The 20,140-nt window shown below is 47.6% G+C and overlaps 7 protein-coding genes across 7 annotated transcripts; 4 read left to right on the plus strand and 3 right to left on the minus strand.

Annotated features, from left to right (window-relative positions):
• Window positions 1-975: 975 nt before the first annotated feature.
• BDCG_08657 (monothiol glutaredoxin) lies at window positions 976-3,731 on the plus strand. Its single transcript, XM_045424444.1, has 2 exons — window positions 976-2,086; window positions 2,237-3,731. The coding sequence occupies exons 1-2, from the start codon at window positions 1,322-1,324 to the stop codon at window positions 2,300-2,302; spliced, it is 831 nt and encodes a 276-aa protein (XP_045273153.1). The 5' UTR covers window positions 976-1,321; the 3' UTR covers window positions 2,303-3,731.
• BDCG_08658 (gamma-butyrobetaine hydroxylase subfamily) lies at window positions 2,244-6,137 on the minus strand. Its single transcript, XM_045424445.1, has one exon. It carries the CDS (start codon window positions 4,597-4,599, stop codon window positions 3,031-3,033), a length of 1,569 nt encoding a protein of 522 aa, XP_045273154.1. The 5' UTR covers window positions 4,600-6,137; the 3' UTR covers window positions 2,244-3,030.
• On the plus strand, window positions 3,670-6,535 carry BDCG_08659 (mitochondrial thiamine pyrophosphate carrier 1). Its single transcript, XM_045424446.1, has 5 exons — window positions 3,670-3,692; window positions 3,749-4,992; window positions 5,081-5,133; window positions 5,189-5,342; window positions 5,419-6,535. The coding sequence occupies exons 2-5, from the start codon at window positions 4,960-4,962 to the stop codon at window positions 6,163-6,165; spliced, it is 987 nt and encodes a 328-aa protein (XP_045273155.1). The 5' UTR covers window positions 3,670-3,692; window positions 3,749-4,959; the 3' UTR covers window positions 6,166-6,535.
• Window positions 6,377-9,177, minus strand: BDCG_08660 (tubulin alpha-2 chain). The gene is made up of 7 exons (XM_045424447.1): window positions 9,002-9,177; window positions 8,732-8,790; window positions 8,444-8,594; window positions 8,273-8,360; window positions 8,134-8,205; window positions 7,529-8,032; window positions 6,377-7,455 (listed from the first exon to the last, which is right to left on the minus strand). Exons 1-7 carry the CDS (start codon window positions 9,011-9,013, stop codon window positions 6,986-6,988), a joined length of 1,356 nt encoding a protein of 451 aa, XP_045273156.1. The 5' UTR covers window positions 9,014-9,177; the 3' UTR covers window positions 6,377-6,985.
• A 188-nt stretch (window positions 9,178-9,365) lies between these two features.
• On the minus strand, window positions 9,366-11,520 carry BDCG_08661 (uncharacterized protein). Its single transcript, XM_045424448.1, has one exon. The coding sequence runs from the start codon at window positions 10,758-10,760 to the stop codon at window positions 10,083-10,085; it is 678 nt and encodes a 225-aa protein (XP_045273157.1). The 5' UTR covers window positions 10,761-11,520; the 3' UTR covers window positions 9,366-10,082.
• A 1,889-nt stretch (window positions 11,521-13,409) lies between these two features.
• On the plus strand, window positions 13,410-18,062 carry BDCG_08663 (mechanosensitive ion channel protein). Its single transcript, XM_045424449.1, has 2 exons — window positions 13,410-16,177; window positions 16,261-18,062. The coding sequence occupies exons 1-2, from the start codon at window positions 14,537-14,539 to the stop codon at window positions 17,578-17,580; spliced, it is 2,961 nt and encodes a 986-aa protein (XP_045273158.1). The 5' UTR covers window positions 13,410-14,536; the 3' UTR covers window positions 17,581-18,062.
• A 63-nt stretch (window positions 18,063-18,125) lies between these two features.
• Window positions 18,126-19,136, plus strand: BDCG_08664 (uncharacterized protein; the record flags this gene model as incomplete). The annotated part of the gene is made up of 2 exons (XM_045424450.1): window positions 18,126-18,832; window positions 19,002-19,136. Exons 1-2 carry the CDS (start codon window positions 18,329-18,331, stop codon window positions 19,134-19,136), a joined length of 639 nt encoding a protein of 212 aa, XP_045273159.1. The 5' UTR covers window positions 18,126-18,328.
• Between the last annotated feature and the right edge of the window lie 1,004 nt (window positions 19,137-20,140).

Consider the following 20,140-nt stretch of genomic DNA (forward strand, 5'->3'; position numbering starts at 1 on the left):
TCTCATAAGCTGATAAGAAGTCTATCTAGTGAGATAGATTCTTTTAATATATTCAATTTGAATCTGGTTATAAGATCTGTATTCAATGTGATAATTATCAAACTGTTAACATTCTTACAAAGAAAGATTCCTCTATAATTACAAAGCTCTGTCATATTGATATATATGAAAGCTGACTCTGAGAACATGTTCAATTCAGCAATATTACAGTTGATTGAGTGTCTATGACTCAGATGTCAGTGAATGGCCTCACTAAGGCTCTGCCACACCAGAAACATACAGAATTTGTCAAGATGCTAGGCCTAGTTGATATATCAGATATCATCAAGATGTAAGCAGATTAAATAATCTATCTTGATATAATCTCTACAGATTCATCTACACTCTTTTTGTTGCAGCTTTATTTACATCTTCATTTACACTTTCATTTACATGTTACATTCACTGAAGAGGGTGTGTCAGGAAAAAGAAGTTATACACTACTGAATGCCATCAACATCATATTACTGAATGCCATTAACATCATATTACTACAATATTTCTCATCATCATCAGCTTACTACAATACTTATCTAATACTCACTTATGCTAGCTCTCTTGGCTCGCACATATATTTTACTATAAATAGCTCCATCTTTTGTATGAAATAGATAGATTAGATAGTGTATGGATAATATAACAAGCAGATCTTGATACAGATAAGATTCATATGTCTTCAACATATTCATCCGTGACACCCAATCCGACACTGTGAAAGGCAGCTCGGTCTCAGCCTTGTTGTCGGGCCCCGATGGCTTCTGGTGGTCTAGCAACAAATATTCTGATTCACCAAGGGAAGTAGCCAGGGCTTCCAGGGCTGCGTATCAAGCTGTTTAAGTAGCTATATGTATGTACTGCACTGCAACTGCGTAATGCGCTGGAGATACAACCATGGCTTGGCATCCAGCTGCGGTTTGCTCCGTTTGCCTCTGCCACGTGATGTAACGGCACAATGATTATCCGGCACCAAGAACTCCAAAGCTCTGTGACAAATCTGATAACGCGATCGGACAATCTGATAAAAAAAATTACATCCGACCGCGGGAGATTCGCAGCATACAAATCCATCCATAACTACATCCCCCGGAGACATTGCCTTTGCCGTCGTCGCCAAATTCGCGAACTTCCATTTCTCTGTCCTCTCCTCCCGTAGTTCTCTGTATAACATCTTACTCGTCGCATATCCAAGTGCCTCTTTTCTCTCCAGCTTCCAATAGGACCTTTATTACTCGAGTCATACCCCGCCTTACAACGGGATATATCCAGCTTGGAACCCGCAACCATGTCAACCCTGAACGAAATTGCTTCGGAAGAAGCCTTCTATAATCATGTCTCCTCCCTCCCATCATCCGCTCTTCTAGTCCTCTATTTCCACACCCCCTGGGCTGCACCATGCACCCAGATGCGCACCGTGCTCTCCACCCTCGCTTCTACCTATCCCGCCACCACTCCGCCCGCCATCTCCTTCGTCAGCGTCAACGCTGAAGAGCTCCCGGATATCTCCGAAGAATATGACGTTACTGCAGTCCCTTTTATCGTCCTTGTCCGCGACGGCAAGACCCTCCAGTCCCTCTCCGGCTCCGACGCAATCAAAGCCCGCGCCGCCATTGAACAACACGGCGGTGCGACAGCAACGGGCAGTACCACCGGGGCAGAAAAGCAATCCATCCCCCCCCCTCTTCATGCAGAACCAAGAAAAGACCTCTCCACCTCTAGCACCTCTGATACCCCTGGCGCCAACACAAATGGGGCAGCCGCAACCTCCACCTCCCCCACCCCACCGCCCACGAATGAAGAGCTTTTCGCCCGTCTGGATGAACTAGTGAAGGCTGCCCCAGTCATGCTATTTATGAAGGGAACACCAAACGATCCGCAGTGCGGCTTCAGCCGGCAGATCGTCGCTATACTTCGTGAGAATGGCGTGAAATATGGCTTCTTCAATATTTTGGCGGATGAGGACGTGAGGCGGGGCTTGAAGGAGTATGCTGATTGGCCGACGTTCCCTCAGTTGTGGATAGGGGGCGAGTTGGTGGGTGGACTTGATATAGTGAGTTATTCTTTTAATTTTCTTTATATGTATAAGTTTTCTATGGGCCACGTTTGGCCTCCCTACGCTTCTCCTCCTGGGTTTCTTATCCTGGACCAACCCAACTGTAAAATGCCAGTAACTAACCTGCGGCTATTCAAATCCCAACAGGTCAAGGAGGAAGTCAGCGCAAACCCGGAGTTTTTCAAAGATTACTCGGTAGCACCGCGAGGATAAGCATAGATATCTTTCGTTCTTTCCACTCCCCTGATTAAATTGCGGAATGCAATTTCTTCAGTAAACTCTTCCGTCTTGAATTTTCGTATTCAGATCTATTTCTTACGACTCTCTACATCTTCCGTGGTATACTTGTTCTAAAAGCAGTTCGACCTTCTCCCGCTTTTCCCTAGTGCTATCTCCACGCATGGGATAGTTGAGCATGAAAGCAACGTGGGCCACTTGGCATAGTATCCACCCTTCAAATCGGACTGGGCACTTTCCGAGAGAGGGTTTCCCGGGATGGATACAGCAGACAGCAGGTTATAAAGCCCAAAATCAGATAATAATGCAAAATCAATGGAATTGAGGGGATTGCCAATTAAATGTAAAATAACACGAGAAGAGGAAGTGGAAATATCGAATTCTAAAATACAGTGCACAATTGCCAGTATATGCATTTCTAAGATCACAATCCCTAGCTCCTCGCTTCACTGCATACTGATTCCTTCTCCAAATACTATTCCACCCACTGAAATGAAAATCGAAAAAAAAAAAAAAAAAAAAAAAAAAAAAAAAAAAAAAAATTAGAATCGCCCTGACCAGATGCTGAACAATAAGATTAGTCAATATAGCTAAACTACATATTTCTTGACCTCTATCATTCGTTCAGGGGGATTCACAAACGCAAGGGCCCAAAAGCTCGGAGCCCTTGCCTCTGGGTGTCTTGACTTTGATCCTCGACTTCTTTAAACATCCTTCGTAGCAGTCTGCGTCTTCTGCTCATATAAACTCGCTACAAGCTTGCGTGCGGGGTGGTTCATCCAACTGAACTGATCCCGTTGACTCAGCTGGCGATATGTCGACTTCAAAGCATCCTCGTCCACGTATGCGCCGCGCAACCATCGTTCGCCGCTGTTTTCCCCATCGCTGGCCCCGGAGAGGTCAAATGCGTTCCTCGCATGAACCACACGACGGTTTTGGAATATCACGCATTGGCCCGGTTCCAGTTTAATTTTGAATATGTTCTCTGGCTTGGCAAGCTCGGCAGCAAAGGCTTTCATGGCTTTAAGGTAGAGTTTCACATCCGAAACGTCTTTCACGCGCTCTGTTAGGTAGGAAGGTGCTTGGAACGGCGGGGAATAATTAACGTAGTTGACGTAAGGGGTAGTGCTCGTCTTGGGCGGGTTTCCGAGGAATTCCTCTCCAGCCTCGATTTCGATTGTAGGATGGGAATATTGGTAATGCTGGTTGTTATTCTTGTACTCGAAACGAGTGGACGTTCTGGCAAGGGCGTCGAACAGAGAGCGATCGTTTCGCAGCAAACGTACCGCCGCCAGGAAGGTGTCTGCGAAGAGCGACTCGCCGCCTTCGAAGGAGTTCCTTAAGCAGTGAAGCAACTGATACCCAGGTGGGTCCTTCATATACAACAGGTCCATGTGAAAGTCAAGGTGTTTATTGGTATAGGCAACATTTTTGGCATCTGGAACACTGCGGACATCCCATGTTTGGCCGTAGAATGAATTGCGCAACGGGCCCATGCGGGTCGCAATCTTCTCAACCATCTCAGCCGAATCCGGGATGTCCTTGACAAAAAGCAAGCCCAAGTGCTTCAAACTGCGCATGGCAAGGAAAAATTGTGAATCGTCCTCCATATAATCTTTGAACGAAACCCAATGCTGGTTCTCCTCCATAATGGATTTATTCCAAGAGGTGCGGCGGCCCTCCTTGGCTCGGAAAAACTTCTCAACCGCGGTCATAATAGACAATTGCTCTGGGGAAAATGTCGACACATGGGACTCGTCATAACCAGGGATATCATTTTGCCATGTCACTACCAATTGGCCATCTTGAACTTTGACAGTCTCCACGGCAACGTCATCGGGTATATCAGTCATGCGAAACTCTCGTTGTTTTGTCGACTGGTCGACACACTTGGGACAGGTACAGGCATCCCGTAATCGAATGCTATGGATATAAACCAGTTGTTGGTTTGCGGTCGTAATCATCACTGTGCCATTCTCGCCAACTGCGGCAGACTTGACGGAAGGGATTATAAAGGACCTCATGGGTGATCCTCCGACCATCCGCACGAGCGGCTTCCCATTTGTTGTTGATTCCTTCCCAGGTGCATACGGGATCCTCCTCACGATCGGTCTAGATGCCTCGGGGGCAGTCTGGGTTTCGGCGGAATCGCTGTAACCCGCTCGCAGCTGTAGAATAGACGGGTACACAATTTGGCCGGCAGTCCGTCGAAGCTGGGATGAAGCGGCCAGCCTCGCTCGAGCCTGGCGCAGAGGCGCGAGAGCAAAAGACATGGCGCCAATCTCTCTGGGGAATCTAAGCTATCAATAAGCGAGGCAAAAGAGCGCCTAATTGTTGCCACTGGGTCGTCTATCTGTCTGCCATTCGTCCTTGTTGTTGTTGTTGTTGTTGTCGTTCTTGCGAGCCGCCATAGGGGAAAAATCGCCCGGCAGTATCGAATCACGTGATTCGGAGGATTTCTGGATATTTATTTCCTTTGCGATGAATTCAATCCTTGTTGTTCTTGGTGTTTATATCTTGTTTAAGAGAGCAATTCCACCCATGTTCTCTTTGGAAATCTCCAGTTAACCTTTCGAATCTCTTCGGTCACTACCGAAAAACGGGAGAGATCTCTGCTCTACTCTTGTCTGTGTATGTCGGCTGGGGGAGAACATCTCAATGAGGAAGTGAGTGGGAATGTTTCAATCAAAAATTATATATGCAGTGGCCTCTTTTCTATCTGGATTTGAAAACTAATATTTCCGGAATTTATAGGGCAACAGAATACAGGTAGTTGCTGCAGGCGCAGCTGCTGGCCTGGTCTCGAGGTACGCAGCAATATACCTGGAGTTTATACCTTTAAAACGTTCTAACAGACCTTAGATTCTGCATCGCACCCCTCGATGTCGTCAAGATCCGCCTGCAGCTCCAAGTTCATTCACTATCCGACCCCCTCTCCCACCGCGACATCAAAGGCCCTGTATACAAAGGGACACTCTCAACCCTCAAGTCTATATTCCGCGATGAAGGCATAACAGTACGTCCAATCCATATCTTTCCTCTCCACAACCCCATTGAACCAACCAACTAAGTACCTGAACCCAAACCTCCAGGGCCTCTGGAAAGGCAACATACCCGCTGAACTCCTCTACGTCTGCTATGGCGGCATCCAATTTTCCAGCTACCGCGCCGTCTCTAGCGCCCTCCGCGCCCTCCCCCCTCTCCCTCTCCTCCCACACCCCATCCCCCAGCCCGCCGAATCATTCATCTCCGGCGCCGTCGCCGGCGGCCTTGCCACCGCCTCCACATATCCCCTCGACCTGCTCCGCACCCGCTTCGCCGCCCAGGGCAACGACAAGATCTATGCCTCCCTCCGCGCGTCCGTGCGCGACATCGCGCGCACAGAGGGCCCGCGCGGCTTCTTCCGCGGCGCCACCGCCGCCATCGCCCAGATCATCCCGTACATGGGCCTTTTCTTCGCTGCGTACGAGGCCGTGCGCAACCCCATTGCCGGCTGGGAATTGCCGTATGGTACGGGCGATGCGGGCGCGGGCGTGGTGGCGAGCGTGATTGCGAAGACGGGGGTGTTTCCGTTGGATCTCGTGAGGAAGCGGTTGCAGGTGCAGGGCCCGACGAGGGCGAGGTATATTCACACCAATATCCCCGTGTATGAGGGGGTGTTGAGGACTATAAGGGATATTTTGGCGGCGCAGGGGGTTAGGGGGTTGTATAGGGGGTTGACGGTTAGTTTGATCAAGGCTGCGCCGGCGAGTGCTGTGACGATGTGGACGTATGAGCATGTTTTGGGGTTGTTGAAGGAGATGAATCGTGGTGATCATGGTGATGGTGGTGGGGAATAGTGGTGCTGAGTGGATTATAAGCTGTTTTTACGTTGGTCTGAAATTTTGGTAAGGGTATGAGCCGCTTTTTTGGTTGTATTATAAGGGCACCTGCCCATCAGGGGAGTTCTGGTGTTTCTCTATGCTCAAATGGGAATGGAGCCAGGATAAATCCTTACAAGATATTGAGCACATGCTTGGCTAGTTAGGATACATATATACTTGAGCAACATTCCTGGATACGTTTTCTTTGTATTGCACTGTACATATACGCACCCGGCATGCCTTCCAACCCAGTAGCTTGTGCTAGGTTTGCTATAGTATGTACTTCCTACGGACGGCAAAACTATCTCCATTGTGAGCTATACTTTCGTCAAGTGGTATACCTCCCACGTTACCTCAATCGAAAACAACTAAAGACCCCAACGGATAGGCTTGATAATTACGTCGATATCAACTGTCCCACCTCGACGTCAATTTTGCTATACTATGTTATCCTTATGTACGAACGAAAACATCCAACAAACAACACTTTTCACTTCACAACAAGAAACAGACATTAAAAGAGAGCATCTCAAACGAATAGGATTGAATTAAAATAAGATGGTATAGCTCAAAAAGGATGGCACTCGCATAGACGTTGGCGCTGGCATGAGCAGGGAGAAACAATACAGAGACGGTTTCAAGAAACAAGGGGGTTGGTTGTTTGGGAATGGGGAAGGCAAGGAGACGTATCATAACAGACTATTGTGTTCTGCTTTCTCTCTGTCTTGTCTTGTAATTTCAAATAAAAAAGAAGCAGAGGAAACTTCGAAAAATGGGGTAGTGACTCATGTCATATTTAATACTCAACACCCTCATCCCCTTCCGTGTCCAGACTATCGCTGGCAACCTCCTCGTAATCCTTCTCCAACGCAGCAAGATCCTCACGTGCTTCGGAGAATTCGCCTTCCTCCATTCCCTCGCCAACATACCAATGCACAAAGGCGCGTTTCGAGTACATCAGGTCGAACTTGTGGTCAAGACGGCTCCAGGCCTCGGCAATTGCGGTGGTGTTGGACAACATGCTGACGGAGCGGTCGACTGGAGCGAGCTCGCCGCCTGGCACGCGCATGGGCTTCTGGTAGTTGATGCCGATCTTGAAGCCAGTCGGGCACCATTCGACAAGGTTGAAGGAGGTCTTAGCTTTGAGGGAGGCAACAGCGGCGTTGCAGTCGCGGGGGACGACGTCACCGCGGTAGAGGAGAGCCACGGCCATGTATTTTCCATTACGTGGGTCGCAGACGACCATCTGGTTGTTTGGTTCGAAGCCTGTATTCATGTTAGGAGCTGATCCACTTGACTGGTTAGGGGGATTGGGTTTGGAGGGCGATGTGATATTTACATTGGAAGGTAAGGTCGTTGACCTTGAAGCTTTCATGGGAGCTTCTGTTGCTGGATACAACGGGTGCGTAGCTGATGAGGGGGTAGTGAATACGAGGGTAAGGGACCAAGTTGGTCTGGAACTCGTTGAGATCGACGTTCAGGGCACCATCGAAGCGCAAGCTAGATGTGATGGAGCTGACAACTTGGGCGATGAGGCGGTTGAGATGTTCATAACCAGGGCGGGGGATATCAAGGTTGCGGTGGCAGATGTCGTAGACAGCTTCATTGTCGACGAGGAATGTGCAGTCAGAATTCTCAATGGTGCTGTGGGTAGAGAGAACGGCGTTATATGGTTCGACAACGGCGGTTGAGACACGGGGTGCTGGGTAGACAGCGAATTCGAGCTTGGATTTTTTGCCGTAATCGGTGGAGAGACGCTCCAAGAGGAGGGCACCGAAACCGGAACCGGTACCACCGCCAAAAGAGTGGAAGATCAAAAATCCCTGGAGGGACGAACAGTTGTCTATTGTAAGTGCTTTTTAGTGGTCTGTTCATTCGAATTGGGGGGGGGGAATTGTAGCATCCACGAGTATCTAGAAAATAAACCAAAAATGGCAGTCATACCAGCAACACGGCGAATTCGGTCAATGACACTGTCGACAAGTTCCTTTCCGATGGTGTAGTGACCACGGGCATCTGGTAACAGATGTGTCAGCAGTCACAAATTTCTCCAATCGGCACAATGAGAGTCCCCTATCCATACAGTTGTTTGCTGCATCTTCCTTTCCGCTGATCAACATTTCAGGGTGGAAGAGCTGGCGATAGGGACCAGTGCGGATTTCATCGATTGGCTAAATATAGTCCGTAAGTTAACCAGTTAACCAAACCCTGTCATGATGCTCCTTTTCCCTTGGAAGATCCTGGTTAGACATACGGAAGGGTCCAAATCGACGAAGATAGAGCGAGGAACATATTTGCCGCTGCCCGTCTCGGTGAAGAAGGTTTCAAAGGACCCAGCTTCACCAATGTCTGTGGCTTCGGGGTCCAGACGACCATCAGCCTTCAAACCGTGTTCGAGAAGATATCTGAAATTTTAATAGACACGTCGCATTGGCGGTTAGTCATGGTACTTAGAAATGCAGGTGTAATTTCAGGCGTGATTATCAGGGAAGATAAGCAAAGTGGAAAAGCGGTGAGGGAATAGAGGGATTTGGTAGCGTACAGTTCCCAAGCACTGTTTCCAAGCTGGGTACCAGCCTGGCCGATATGGAGATGGCAGACCTAAAGGCGTAATTTTAAATGTCAGCATCATATCAAAACAACACAATAATATATGGGGTGTGTAATCGTTATATTTTGATGGACGGAAGGGATTAACAAGTGTATGTGAGCTAAGGGGGAGGGGAGGGGGAGGCGTTGTTGTGTGCCAACAAACGCGGGTTGAAATAGGGCGTGCAGGGGGTAAACAAAGGGACATTCAAGAGCAACGTACCTCGCCTCTCATGATGGCAGATGTGATGCAAGACGTGGGAAGAGGAAGAGAAGGAGAGACAATGGGGATGGGCGACGAGGAGGAGGAGAAGGAGAGCAAGCAATCACCAAAAGACGGCGTTTGGAATGGAGAGAGAGAGAGAGAAGAGAGGAGAGAAGAGAGGAGAGGAGAGGAGAACTTGGAAGGGCAGAGGTTGAACGTGAGGAACTGCCAAACACATCAAAACTGTCCAACACGGTTAGCGTCAGCGGCCGCCAAGAAAAGGGGGAGAGGGGATGCGTTCTGAGATCACGTGGATGAGGTGCTGTCCACTTCATGTAGCCGTTCTCAGTGTCAATCACAACCACCACCACCACCACAATCATCATCATCATCATCATCATCATCTCTTCTTCGGGTAAATTGCTCTGTTCTTCCCGGATGTAGAGAGAGAGAGGCCATTGTGTGTTCACTATCCAGAAATCAAGGCAAATAAATAAACAACGGGCTCCCCTTCATATACTATCTTAACTTCCTTCCCCTGTCCCTCTCCTGCCAGTTCCCACGGTTCACCAAAACTCTCTTCACGTCACTTCGAATAATCTATAGACGGAAAAACATGCTATAACTATCTATATCTTTAATTCATCATGCCGTGCATTTTGTAATGTACAGTACATACATGTATAGTACATTAAAATATTATATCCCCTCCATCCTTTCTACATTGCACCTATGTCGAGACCCCTAGTGCTACCCATATTTTGTTAGTCATAGCACCTCACAGTCACAGCAATCATTTTCTACTGGCCACAGACTACAGTACTAATGAAGAACTCGATATGTCTCTGCTTCGTGTGCAGCATTGGTTACGGTCCGGCGTGTATCACCAAGGAACAGTCGGGCAATGGTTGGCCGACTGTTCCTGGGCACCTCGCATTTCCAGCATGGTAGCCAGTGAACCACCTCTCACCAAGCAAAGTAAGCATTCGATTGGAAGTGGCAGGGACGGCGCAATACTGCTACGAGGCTATCTTGTGAAATAGTAGTACTAGACCATCACCTAGATTGGAGACGGAATCCGTCCACCACTGACCTTTCGTCAATGAGCTCGAGTAGTAAGCGAAGATAATGCCTGGGTAAAAATCTTTCTCTTGAAAGCTGATGGAGGGTATACAACAGCCGATTTGCCGATTTGCCAAACATTTGCCAAAACATAAATAAACTGTCCCGTCGTCAAAGCATACACTATCCACTTCAACTGCTCCGTCAGCCCCACATGCTTGGGATTCATCTCAAGCAACATATCAGTAAAAAGTGGTGCACTATACCTCCTCACACTCAATGAGGCAGCATCGGATCCTTCGGAATATCTCCCAGCATAGCCCCAATCAACCAGCCAGACCTTGTCATCAGGGCCTAATATCAGGTTTCGGGGAGCAATATCCTGATATGTGAGAACTAGTTTGTCGATGCGAAATTGTGGAAGAGTGCTTGGGGATTGTTTGAAATGTTGGCAGATTGTAAGTTTGCGGTTGAACCAGTCTTCCAGGTCCTTCTTCAAGTTGAAGGGCCTGCCTCCCATACTACTGAACCAAAAACCCTGGGCCAAGCATATTTTACAGCCCACTGGTCCTGGATCCTGGGGCACCGGAGCGGACTGCAGAGTATTGAGTATAGAGGCTGTTTGGTTGACAATCTCCACACGTTCCGTTTCAGTCAGACTGTTCCAAAAATCCTCAACTACTCTGCCTTCAACGAAATCCATTACATCAAGCATTTGCAACCGAAATAAACATTTTCAGTCTCAATGTTGAGGATTCGATGAACCTTGGGGACCGGAATTGAGGATTTTTTCGCCAACAAGCTTCAGAATGCTGGCTTCACATGGTCGTGCATTGACACCGCCTTTAAGAATGAGTGTCCGAGACAGGCGGACGATGTGGGTTCCCTAAAAGGAGTGGAGGACTGGCGCAGTGTCAAAAAGACCGATGAGAGTTTCATCCGAGACTTTGGAGATGTCACAATCATCCAGAGGAAATCTGGTCTGTGGGTTTAATGCCGCTGGCTTGGGGGTTTGGCTGATTGACCCACATGAACTTCTGAGTTTGCCGAAACCAACCACTAATGCCAGACATTCCCGCCAACGATTCAACGAAGCGGAGGACGCTGCATAATAATCGCCCAAAGATTTCGTCGTTGTCACGTATTCTGTGAACTTGAAAGTAGCTTGGAGAAGCCGTCCGCCGTAAACGTGTGTTTCTCGAGTGAGGACAGGCGGAAAAGGTAAGATGGGGAGCATGGGATGGATGGGAGTTCGTTCTTCCTTTCAAGCGAGTTTGGGGAGGGGACGGGAGGACAGCGCTTAACCACGCCTGCAGACAAGAAAGACAAACGCTTGTATCGGCGCTTAAGGCTAAGAATAGATCACCAACCAGCTTCCAGGGACGACCTAACTATCATACCACAGTAATACTCTGTAACTACAGATTACCACACGCCAACTCGAATTGATCTTAGTTTGCTTTGCGAGGATTACCTCGGCGTATCGAACCTGGACTTGCGACACAAACTATTGCCCTTTTACATATTAGCACAGTAACAAAAGGTAAATTAATTAAGCTTTCGGGAAGGGTTTATGCCTGAAATTAGATTGTGGAGTCCTGATGAAAAATTGTTCCACTGAACGATGTGCAAGCTCGAAACGCGCCGCAGTTCCCCTAACTAGTTACCCAAAACTCGCGCCGTCTTAAAGATATCGTTGGGTGCAGAGCACCGCAGAATATAGATATATATCCCTATCTATCCTTTATGCATCCTCAATACAACTGCGGAGTATAGAAAAGCTTGTCAAAAGTTAGAAGAGAAGAAATCTTCATCAAGTTTACCTACTTCATCACAATGAAAATAATGAATATCATTTCACTTTGAGATTATATTCATGAAATCATGGCCTTTCTCTCTTCTGTGACTCATTTTTATAGATTGACCCCATTGGAATTGACATGACATTGCCTTTGATCATACTGGGGAGACTGCACTGCTAGCAAGGGGATGGAGCAAAAGATGAACAGGATGTGCATCAAGCATTCTTTCTGACACAAGAAATTCATCACAGTTTCATATACCATGATGACATGAGGGGTCAGACTTTTATCAATCCACATTCAAGAGGATGATGTTCTTACCTGTCTTGTCGCTACTATAGTTATGAGTGCTTGTGGTCTTTTTTATGCAAACCCTAAGTTAGAGTCTGCATGTGATCTCACTCCATCAATTCTTGCTTGACAGAGGTAACTAGTTAGAGGTTATACAAGGGGGGGTCCTTGATGGCATTATAATTATCTGCACATGCTATGCTATCATATTGGTTATGATCTTTCTCTCAACTTTACTGTATTATAAGCTCAATACGAGTTTATGTACTCAACTAGTAACTTATTATTGAACCTTTAGACATTTGGAGAATTCAAATTCAATATTATCACATAATATTTCATTGCTTTAGTGTTGTTGTGATGAGTAGATTTCTTATTTATGTACATGTGTATAAGCTCTGTACAGAGTAACTTACCTATATCCTGATCGTTGTCTAGCTCTTTTCTTTCTTTTCTTCTCTTTTCAAGGCCACGGGTGGTGAATTTATCATCTCCTCTTCGTTCACAAAAAGGCGGGGCTGATGGATGCAGGTAACTAGCATATTTGGCATTATCATTACTATATTTTCACCAGGTCGGTCTAGTTCTGCGGACCCCAGGAATGGCTAAGAGAAGGAGGGGGGAAAAACCCCCAAAATCCCAAATCTCTAATCCCTCCTGATGGTGGCAAATATCAAAAGCCAAGAAGCCGAAAAAGGGGTTCCCGACGTCGGATGGCGGGTAGTTTTTATGGCAGTACAGTACGTAGTTACTGTACTCCGACTTGGACTAACTAATAATAGAATCTTTGATCTTGAAATAATGGTTCGGTTGACCCGTAACTACTGTACTGTACTGTGCGCAGCGGTTTCGCATTTCTGTGCCTGGATCCTTTCTGGGTTTTGAAACATGAAATTAAACTCTTTTTCCCCTTCCCCGTTTGTCAAGCCGTTATTATTTATTATTATTAGCCCGCGGGTGGCGATGGCTAGTTAACGCCTTGATCACAATGTGGAATGTGGCGTGTTGCGAATGGAATAATGGGTTCGGAGAATTTTATACGCTGCGTATTAAGAAGTGTATACATAACAGCTAGGATCTCAATTCATTTTACTATAACGATGAACTATTATTATTATTATTATTATTATTATTATTATTATTATTATTATTATTCTTCTTCTTCTTCTTCTTCTTATTATTCCAATGACAACATCAAGCCTGTTTGTTGCGGTGCTTCATTTCGTTTTATCTTGTACTGTACATGTACTGTACATTCCAGGAACTAATGCCCAGGAATGCCAAGGAATGTCATCCCCACTCCCCACTCCACTCCAATGACACTACTAGCTACAATCTCCACTCCAACGAACCTCCAGAACTCCAGGAGGAAGAAGAATCCATGAGCAGTGAATAACAGTGGCCAGAGGTTTGCTATTATTGTCTCCACCAGCACATCCACCCATCTGCCCGTGTTACGGCATCAGTACGGAGTAGTTAGTGTCAGTGTTGTGGTGTGGTGTGATTGGGTTTAAAAAAAAAAAAAAAAGGACTTGTTGCTCTGCTGTGTTGGGACCTCACCAGGAGCTGGTATAGTTACCCATTATCCGTCACTACTAACAAACTACAGCGGATCTTCCCCGTCTTGAGTCTTGGTTCGCGTCGCATACCTACTTACATGTACAATATTATTAACTTATTACTACATACTGTACATACATTGTCTTTAGCCCTTGAACTACGCAGCGGGACAGTCCCACTCTCCTCGGAATAGTCGACTAACTAACTAACTACGGAGTACAAGAGAAAATAAAATCTCTTCTCCTCTCGGTCTCTCCCCGCTCCGGACAAGAACAAGAACAACAGAACAATGGCCATCCGCCATTGACTGGCTTCGTCATCGTCCCATCCCCTTCTCCCTTCTTATTCCCTCGCTTTTATCCATATTTTTTTATTTATCTCCGTTTTTGGCATACCGCTACCTCCCCTTTCTTTCTCCGTCTTTTCTCTTAATCTTGCAGATCGCATCTTGCCCGATTCTCGAACTACTCCACTATAACTTATCAAACAATAGCCCCTCGTCAAACCACAACCGCCAGCTCTCCCCCTCGCGATTCCCTCGTCAATCAGTCGCCTCCATTCATTCATCACTTGGCTTCCGAAATATGCCATTTTTTCGACTGTAATAGTTCATCTTAAATAAAACCTCTCCCCGCCGCCCTTCGATATCCTATACCGCCGCGCGATTACTCACAGCACATTACCGTTTCCTTTAACCACTACGTCCCGCATCGGGTCACACTCTGGGGCATTTGCGGCTTTTATAGCCCAACCAACAACGACCGAAGAATCGAGAGGAGGGGGGGGGAAATAAAAATAACGCATAGAGGATACAAACGTCCTAGCCACCTACTCCAATATGACCTCGCCGGTTGACGAGAACCCGAATTACAAACCGCACAATGAGAAGGCGCCCCTGCGGAATAATAGCTCCTCAGAGGACGACACTGTGGTGAATGATGGCTCACAACCTCCAAACCCGAAATTAAAACCCCCGGATGTCGATGCCGCCATGGATCAAGAATCGCACTACTCGCCGTGTACCTCACCGTCCCGAAAGTCCCACGCCAGGGAAGTGGCCCACCGTCTAGATGACGAACTGGCTATGATGGAGGCAGAACGTGTTGTATCGATTGAGGAAAAGGTCCCTTCTAATGAAAAGAGTGGCCGGTCCATGTCCATTTCACGCACTCGCTCCCGACGTTCCGAACCCATGGACGAATTCGAGGCCGCAACAAACCCTCTGCATGAGCAGGCCGCCATCTACAACCCACCCGATAATCCCACAACGAATCTGGCCAGGTTTTTCAAAAAGGTTCATGAATCCAGTTTCCTTGTCCGATACTTTACCTATATCATTCCGCTCGTCTTAATCCTTCTGATCCCGCTATTGGTCGGCTTGCTCGCTTATCCTCATGCCAATGTAGGTGGTGTAAAGTTGCTCTGGTTCTCCGTCTGGCTGGAGATCGTCTGGCTCACTCTCTGGGCTGCCCGTATTGTCGCCAAATTTCTCCCAACCCCCATGAGTATGGTAGCTAGTGTCCTCACCAATAATTCGAAGAAGTGGCGCGATTTGGGCAAGCAGCTTGAACTACCTGCTACACTTTTCTTCTGGTGGCTCGGGATCGAGATCTCCTTCTTGCCAACCATGACCAATCACCATATCGATGGCGACCGCGGGACCAAGCCGTGGGAGGTCGTTGTTAACAAAATCATCGTTTCAGTCTTCGTCGGCGCAACTCTCAATTTTATAGAGAAAATCATCATCCAATTGATCGCCATCAGCTTCCATTTACGAACATATGCGGATCGAATTGAGATCAACAAGTTCCAGATCGGCAGCTTGGCGAAGCTATATGCTTATTCCAAGCAGAAAATTAAATTGGAGGATCGCGACTTTGAGGAATCCCCGCCACAGACCTCCGGAAACAGGACCCCGATGCAGTATGCTGGGGTCGCCCAGCGAGTTGCCCGATCTGCCTTGAACAAGGTTGGGGACGTAGCTGGAGCCGTCGCAGGTGACTTCACAGGGAAGACCGTGAATAAAAGCAGCCACCCTCACCAAGTCGTTTTGACCCTTTTGAGCACCACATCAGGTAGCCAGGTCCTCGCCCGCCGTATGTATCGGACTTTTGTCCGCGACGGTTTCGATACCATCTTCTCCGGAGACCTAAAGGCCGCCTTTGACAACGGCGACGAAGCGGAAGCTGCCTTCACCATGTTTGACAAGGATATGAATGGTGATATCTCAATGGAGGAACTGGAAGCCGTCTGCGTGGAAATCGGCAGAGAGCGCAAGTCGATCACTGCCTCCCTGAAGGATTTGGATTCCGTCGTTTCTAAGCTCGATAATGTCTTTGTTTTCATCGTTGTCGTCATTACTATCCTTGTGTTTTTGTCTCTCATTTCCGCATCCACTGCCGGTGTCTTGACTTCGGCGGGCTCCACGCTCTTGGCGCTCTCCTGGCTATTCTCTGCTACAGCCCAGGAGTTTCTACAGGTAAGTACCGTTTTATTTACTCTTTGCAAATCCTTGCCGCTACTTTCTTTCGCCATACTAACTGAGCTTGGTTTGGTCGCAAGTCTATTGTATTCGTTTTCATCAAGCACCCGTTTGACGTGGGTGATCGTGTTTCCATTTACGGAAATACCGGCGCAACCCTAACTGGTGATGACTATTTCGTGAAAGAAATTGCGTTGCTATATACAGAATTTAAGAAGATGGAAGGGCATGTGGTGCAGGCACCCAACAGCTACCTCAATACGCTTTTCATTCTGAACCAACGACGTAGCGGCGCCCTTGCCGAAGCCGTTCCAATTATCATCAAATTCGGGACCACCCTTCAGCAAATTGACACCCTCCGGCTACGGCTTACAGAGTTTGTACGGTCTGAGAACCGCGAATATCAAGGGAAAATCCTTACCGAATTACGAAAGGTGACAGAAAACTACTCCGTCACTCTAAATGTCGTCTTCTTTTACAAATCAAATTGGCAAAACGAATTACTGCGTCTACAGCGACGCAACAAGTTTATCTGCGCTCTCATGCTCATCCTTCAGGAGGTGGGTATCGAAGGACCACGTATGAACATGATCGGTGCGAAGCATGACATGCCATATCACGTTTCTCACCAGGGCGCTCCTCCCACCTATAGCGACAGCGCGAGCGGCCCTATCCCCCCGGGAGACGGCCCAACTGATCCACACCTGATCTCGGAATCCCGTGACGCGCTGGGCGATCTGGGCCGTGCACCCTCGACCGGTGTCAGTCATAACCCTTCCATCCTCCGAAACCGCTCCGGGACGACCTCCTCCACCCGCGGCCGCCGCGAGTCAGTGTCCAGGCACGTCGACTTCTCTCTAGGAATGAGCGAGCTCAGCGCGGCAGACTCGATATCCGACGTCCACGCAGACCGCCAGGGTAAAAACCGCGTCAACGAGGTCATCCTCAATGCAAATCGCGAGTCGGCAGAGCGCCGCCGGCGCGAACAGGAAGAGGCAGAGACCCAACGCCGTCTCGACTCCCTCGAGCAATCGCGCTCCCACGCCACCGCCCGCACCTCCATAGATTCCCACCATTCCCGTCTTGCCGGCCCCGCCGCCGGATCCCCGTCCCGGGGCAGTATCTCGTCCTCCATCCAGCGCAACCGCCTCTTCTCTCGCCTGGGGGGGTCTCACTCTGTGAGCTCCAGGGAAGGCAGGGGCTGGTCGCATAGCCGGTCTGAGGATATGGAAGTCGCCGAAACGGAGCTCATGGAACAAGGTCGCTACAACCTGACTCGGGAAAATGGACCTAACGACGCGCCGGAGCTGCCTTCAGGCAGTTTTGCACCACAAGAGGCACAGGGCGATGATTCTTCTGATAGAGGGCGAAGGCCGGTTGTGCATGACACGAATAGATGAGAACGGGTCTCTGTGAGGAAAAGATGTATAGAAAAATAGAGAAGTAGAAAAATAGAGAAGCAGAAAAATAGAGAAGTAAAATATTGGCAATATTTTTTAAGTAGTAATATACCAAATAAAAAATTGTCTTGTTCCGTCATCTCATGGATTCCTGCATATCGCTGGCTCTCGCATTTTATTTGTATTCTTGTATATATACTTTGCGTGGTTATCTTGGTTTATGATTTTCAACTTTCAGTGGGAGTCTTTTTTTGTTAGGTCATCAAAACATGGTGCCAAAGCATCATGACAACAAGTAGGAACCCAGTTAGTTGCGGGATAATATGTATGTACAAATTCCGAGCTCCCTGGTTTGTTCTCGTAGCTAACCAGCCCAGCCTCAGTTCCAGCTGCTAATAAGTTCACTAATAGTTTAGTTAAGCAGGAAGCAGAGAGTCTACCTCCATTTCAGCTTATTGATTAGTTACTCTTCACTCTTTTCAACTCATTCATGTATTCATTTATCCATTTATCCATTCATCCATTTATCCATCCATTTTATAGTTGTTCATTGAATCTTTCCATGTGCGGTGGCAGTGCTAGCCTCTGTACACGTATAACTACTCCAGTCGATAGAAGAGGGTGAGAAATAGCCATGAAAACTGCAAACGCCGATGATACTCCAGGAACATCATTCGCCTTTAAGGGCACTGAGTATACAATTACCATCGCTTCATCATCAGTAGCTACCCCCCACCGCCCGCTGTAGATGCGGAAAAACATTGCGCGTCTGCATCGTCTTGCTCAAGTGGTCCTGGTTCTGAGAAAAGTATCAGTATCACCGCTCTTCCACCAATCATCGACGAGAATCCACATCCTCATCATTCCCCTTTTCCCTCCCCTGCCTGAATACAAACCACCCTCCATTTTCACTGCCGTCCAATGGCGCGCTTTACGAGCTGTCTCCTTTTGTCTATCCCTGATTTTTCTCATTGGCATCGTGCTTGCAGCATCTGTCAGCAGTAGCTTAATCGCTGCCAAAGACCTATCCATCCGTCTTCGCGGTGGGGACCCAGAAAAGGATAGGCCGTTCTGGCAGGAGGAATGCCAGCGGCGGGATGCAAGGGAGAGTGCGGCGTGGGTGTGGGACGATGAGAAACGAAAGCTAGCAGCCAAACCCTCAGTTCCACGCTCTGAAGTAGACGCTGAGGAACGAAGTGTGGGCATTGGCAAAGCGCCCTATGAACCACTGGAAGGCGGTCAAGACCCCCTTGTTTGTGATTTCTTACTATGCCAGACGGGTTGGGCTGGATGCGGAGTCCTATAGAGTTCAGACAGAAGATGGTGCGTTAATTATACTTTGGCATTTGTACAATCCGAAGGAATACAAACCATTACCCTCCGGCGATAGGGACTGTATCGCCCCTCCAAGTGCCTTATAGACACCCAAAGCAGATGGGCAAAGCCACCCTGCAAACGGGGGTAGGAAATACCCTGTTCTAATGCTCCCGCCCATGGCGCTCTGGGTTGCGGGTTCGGATCAGCTTACTGATGGCAGTCGGCTAAAAGGCGGCTAAAAGGCAGGAGTGAGCCCTATGTTCGTGTTGTGCATTCGAGGGTAATTGAGGAATATGAGCATTTGGATGTGATCTGGACGGTAGATTCGATTGAGAAGGTCGGGATGGAGGTGAGGAGGGTTATTTGGGAATGCGTGAAGGACGACGCTCGGGATATTTGCCGATATCCTGAAGTGTAGGATAGGGACCGGAGTGTTGTGGCTTTGTATTGGCGGTTGGTTGAGTCATCGTATCCAGATATATGTATTTATATCTGACCTTTATAAAGATCATATATTTGATTTGGTCTTGGTCTAGGCGTGTTGATATATACAAATATATTACCTAGATATTTCGCACATGCAGTAAAGTTAACCGCACAGATATACGTCACCTGTTCCAATTCACTGCATCAATGATAGATATTTGAGAATTACCTTGGTTGATCTACGAACAAGGGGGCGCGTTCATAGCGAAGTAGTTCTGCTATATGTTGACAAAAGAAATTTAGAGCGGAAGCTCTGAGTTTTGAGGTAATCTAACTGGGTCTGACTGGTAGAAAGGCTAGTACGATATTTCTTGCATCTTTTCCTTAACTTTGCCTTTCTTTTCTTAAATATATATTACAATTGTTCAAACTCCACTGTCGTTGTCTCCCGCTCGTTTAGTTACTGAGCTAGCCGACTTGCTATTAGGGTCCATGGTCGTCTCGATGCGACGAATAACTCTGGCTGGATTACCAGCAACAAAGTGAAACGGGGGAACATCCTGGGGAAGGGGAATGAGACTCTTTATCTCGCGGCATAGTAGCAAAAAGAAAACAAAGCAACAACAGAGCGAGATAAAAATACAGTCCCCAATATTTGCTTGGTAGTCACTGGTTCCGCTAACTTATACCTAAGGGCTAAAGACGACGAAGGTTTGGCCCTCTCACTTTCTCCATAACTCTACTCTGCGCCGTCGAGAAACATTGCCTTGCTTGATTGAAGTTCTCCTCAACTACTCAACCACTCATAAAGTAATCA

This window comes from Blastomyces dermatitidis, assembly GCF_000003525.1.
Source record: "Blastomyces dermatitidis ER-3 genomic scaffold supercont1.11, whole genome shotgun sequence".
Taxonomy (NCBI): Eukaryota; Fungi; Ascomycota; class Eurotiomycetes; order Onygenales; family Ajellomycetaceae; genus Blastomyces; species Blastomyces dermatitidis.

Coding starts and splice junctions, on each gene's coding strand:
- BDCG_08657 (XM_045424444.1), top strand. CDS start 1,322: ATGTCAACCCTGAACGAAATTGCTTCGGAAGAAGCCTTCTATAATCAT. Junction 2,087..2,236: donor TGGTGGGTGGACTTGATATA/GTGAGTTATTCT, acceptor AAATCCCAACAG/GTCAAGGAGGAAGTCAGCGC.
- BDCG_08658 (XM_045424445.1), bottom strand. CDS start 4,599: ATGTCTTTTGCTCTCGCGCCTCTGCGCCAGGCTCGAGCGAGGCTGGCC.
- BDCG_08659 (XM_045424446.1), top strand. CDS start 4,960: ATGTCGGCTGGGGGAGAACATCTCAATGAGGAA. Junction 5,134..5,188: donor GCTGCTGGCCTGGTCTCGAG/GTACGCAGCAAT, acceptor AACAGACCTTAG/ATTCTGCATCGCACCCCTCG. Junction 5,343..5,418: donor TCCGCGATGAAGGCATAACA/GTACGTCCAATC, acceptor CCAAACCTCCAG/GGCCTCTGGAAAGGCAACAT.
- BDCG_08660 (XM_045424447.1), bottom strand. Junction 8,033..8,133: donor CCGAATTCGCCGTGTTGCTG/GTATGACTGCCA, acceptor CACTTACAATAG/ACAACTGTTCGTCCCTCCAG. Junction 7,456..7,528: donor CAACGACCTTACCTTCCAAT/GTAAATATCACA, acceptor ACATGAATACAG/GCTTCGAACCAAACAACCAG.
- BDCG_08661 (XM_045424448.1), bottom strand. CDS start 10,760: ATGCTTGATGTAATGGATTTCGTTGAAGGCAGAGTAGTTGAGGATTTT.
- BDCG_08663 (XM_045424449.1), top strand. CDS start 14,537: ATGACCTCGCCGGTTGACGAGAACCCGAATTACAAACCGCACAATGAG. Junction 16,178..16,260: donor CAGCCCAGGAGTTTCTACAG/GTAAGTACCGTT, acceptor TTTGGTCGCAAG/TCTATTGTATTCGTTTTCAT.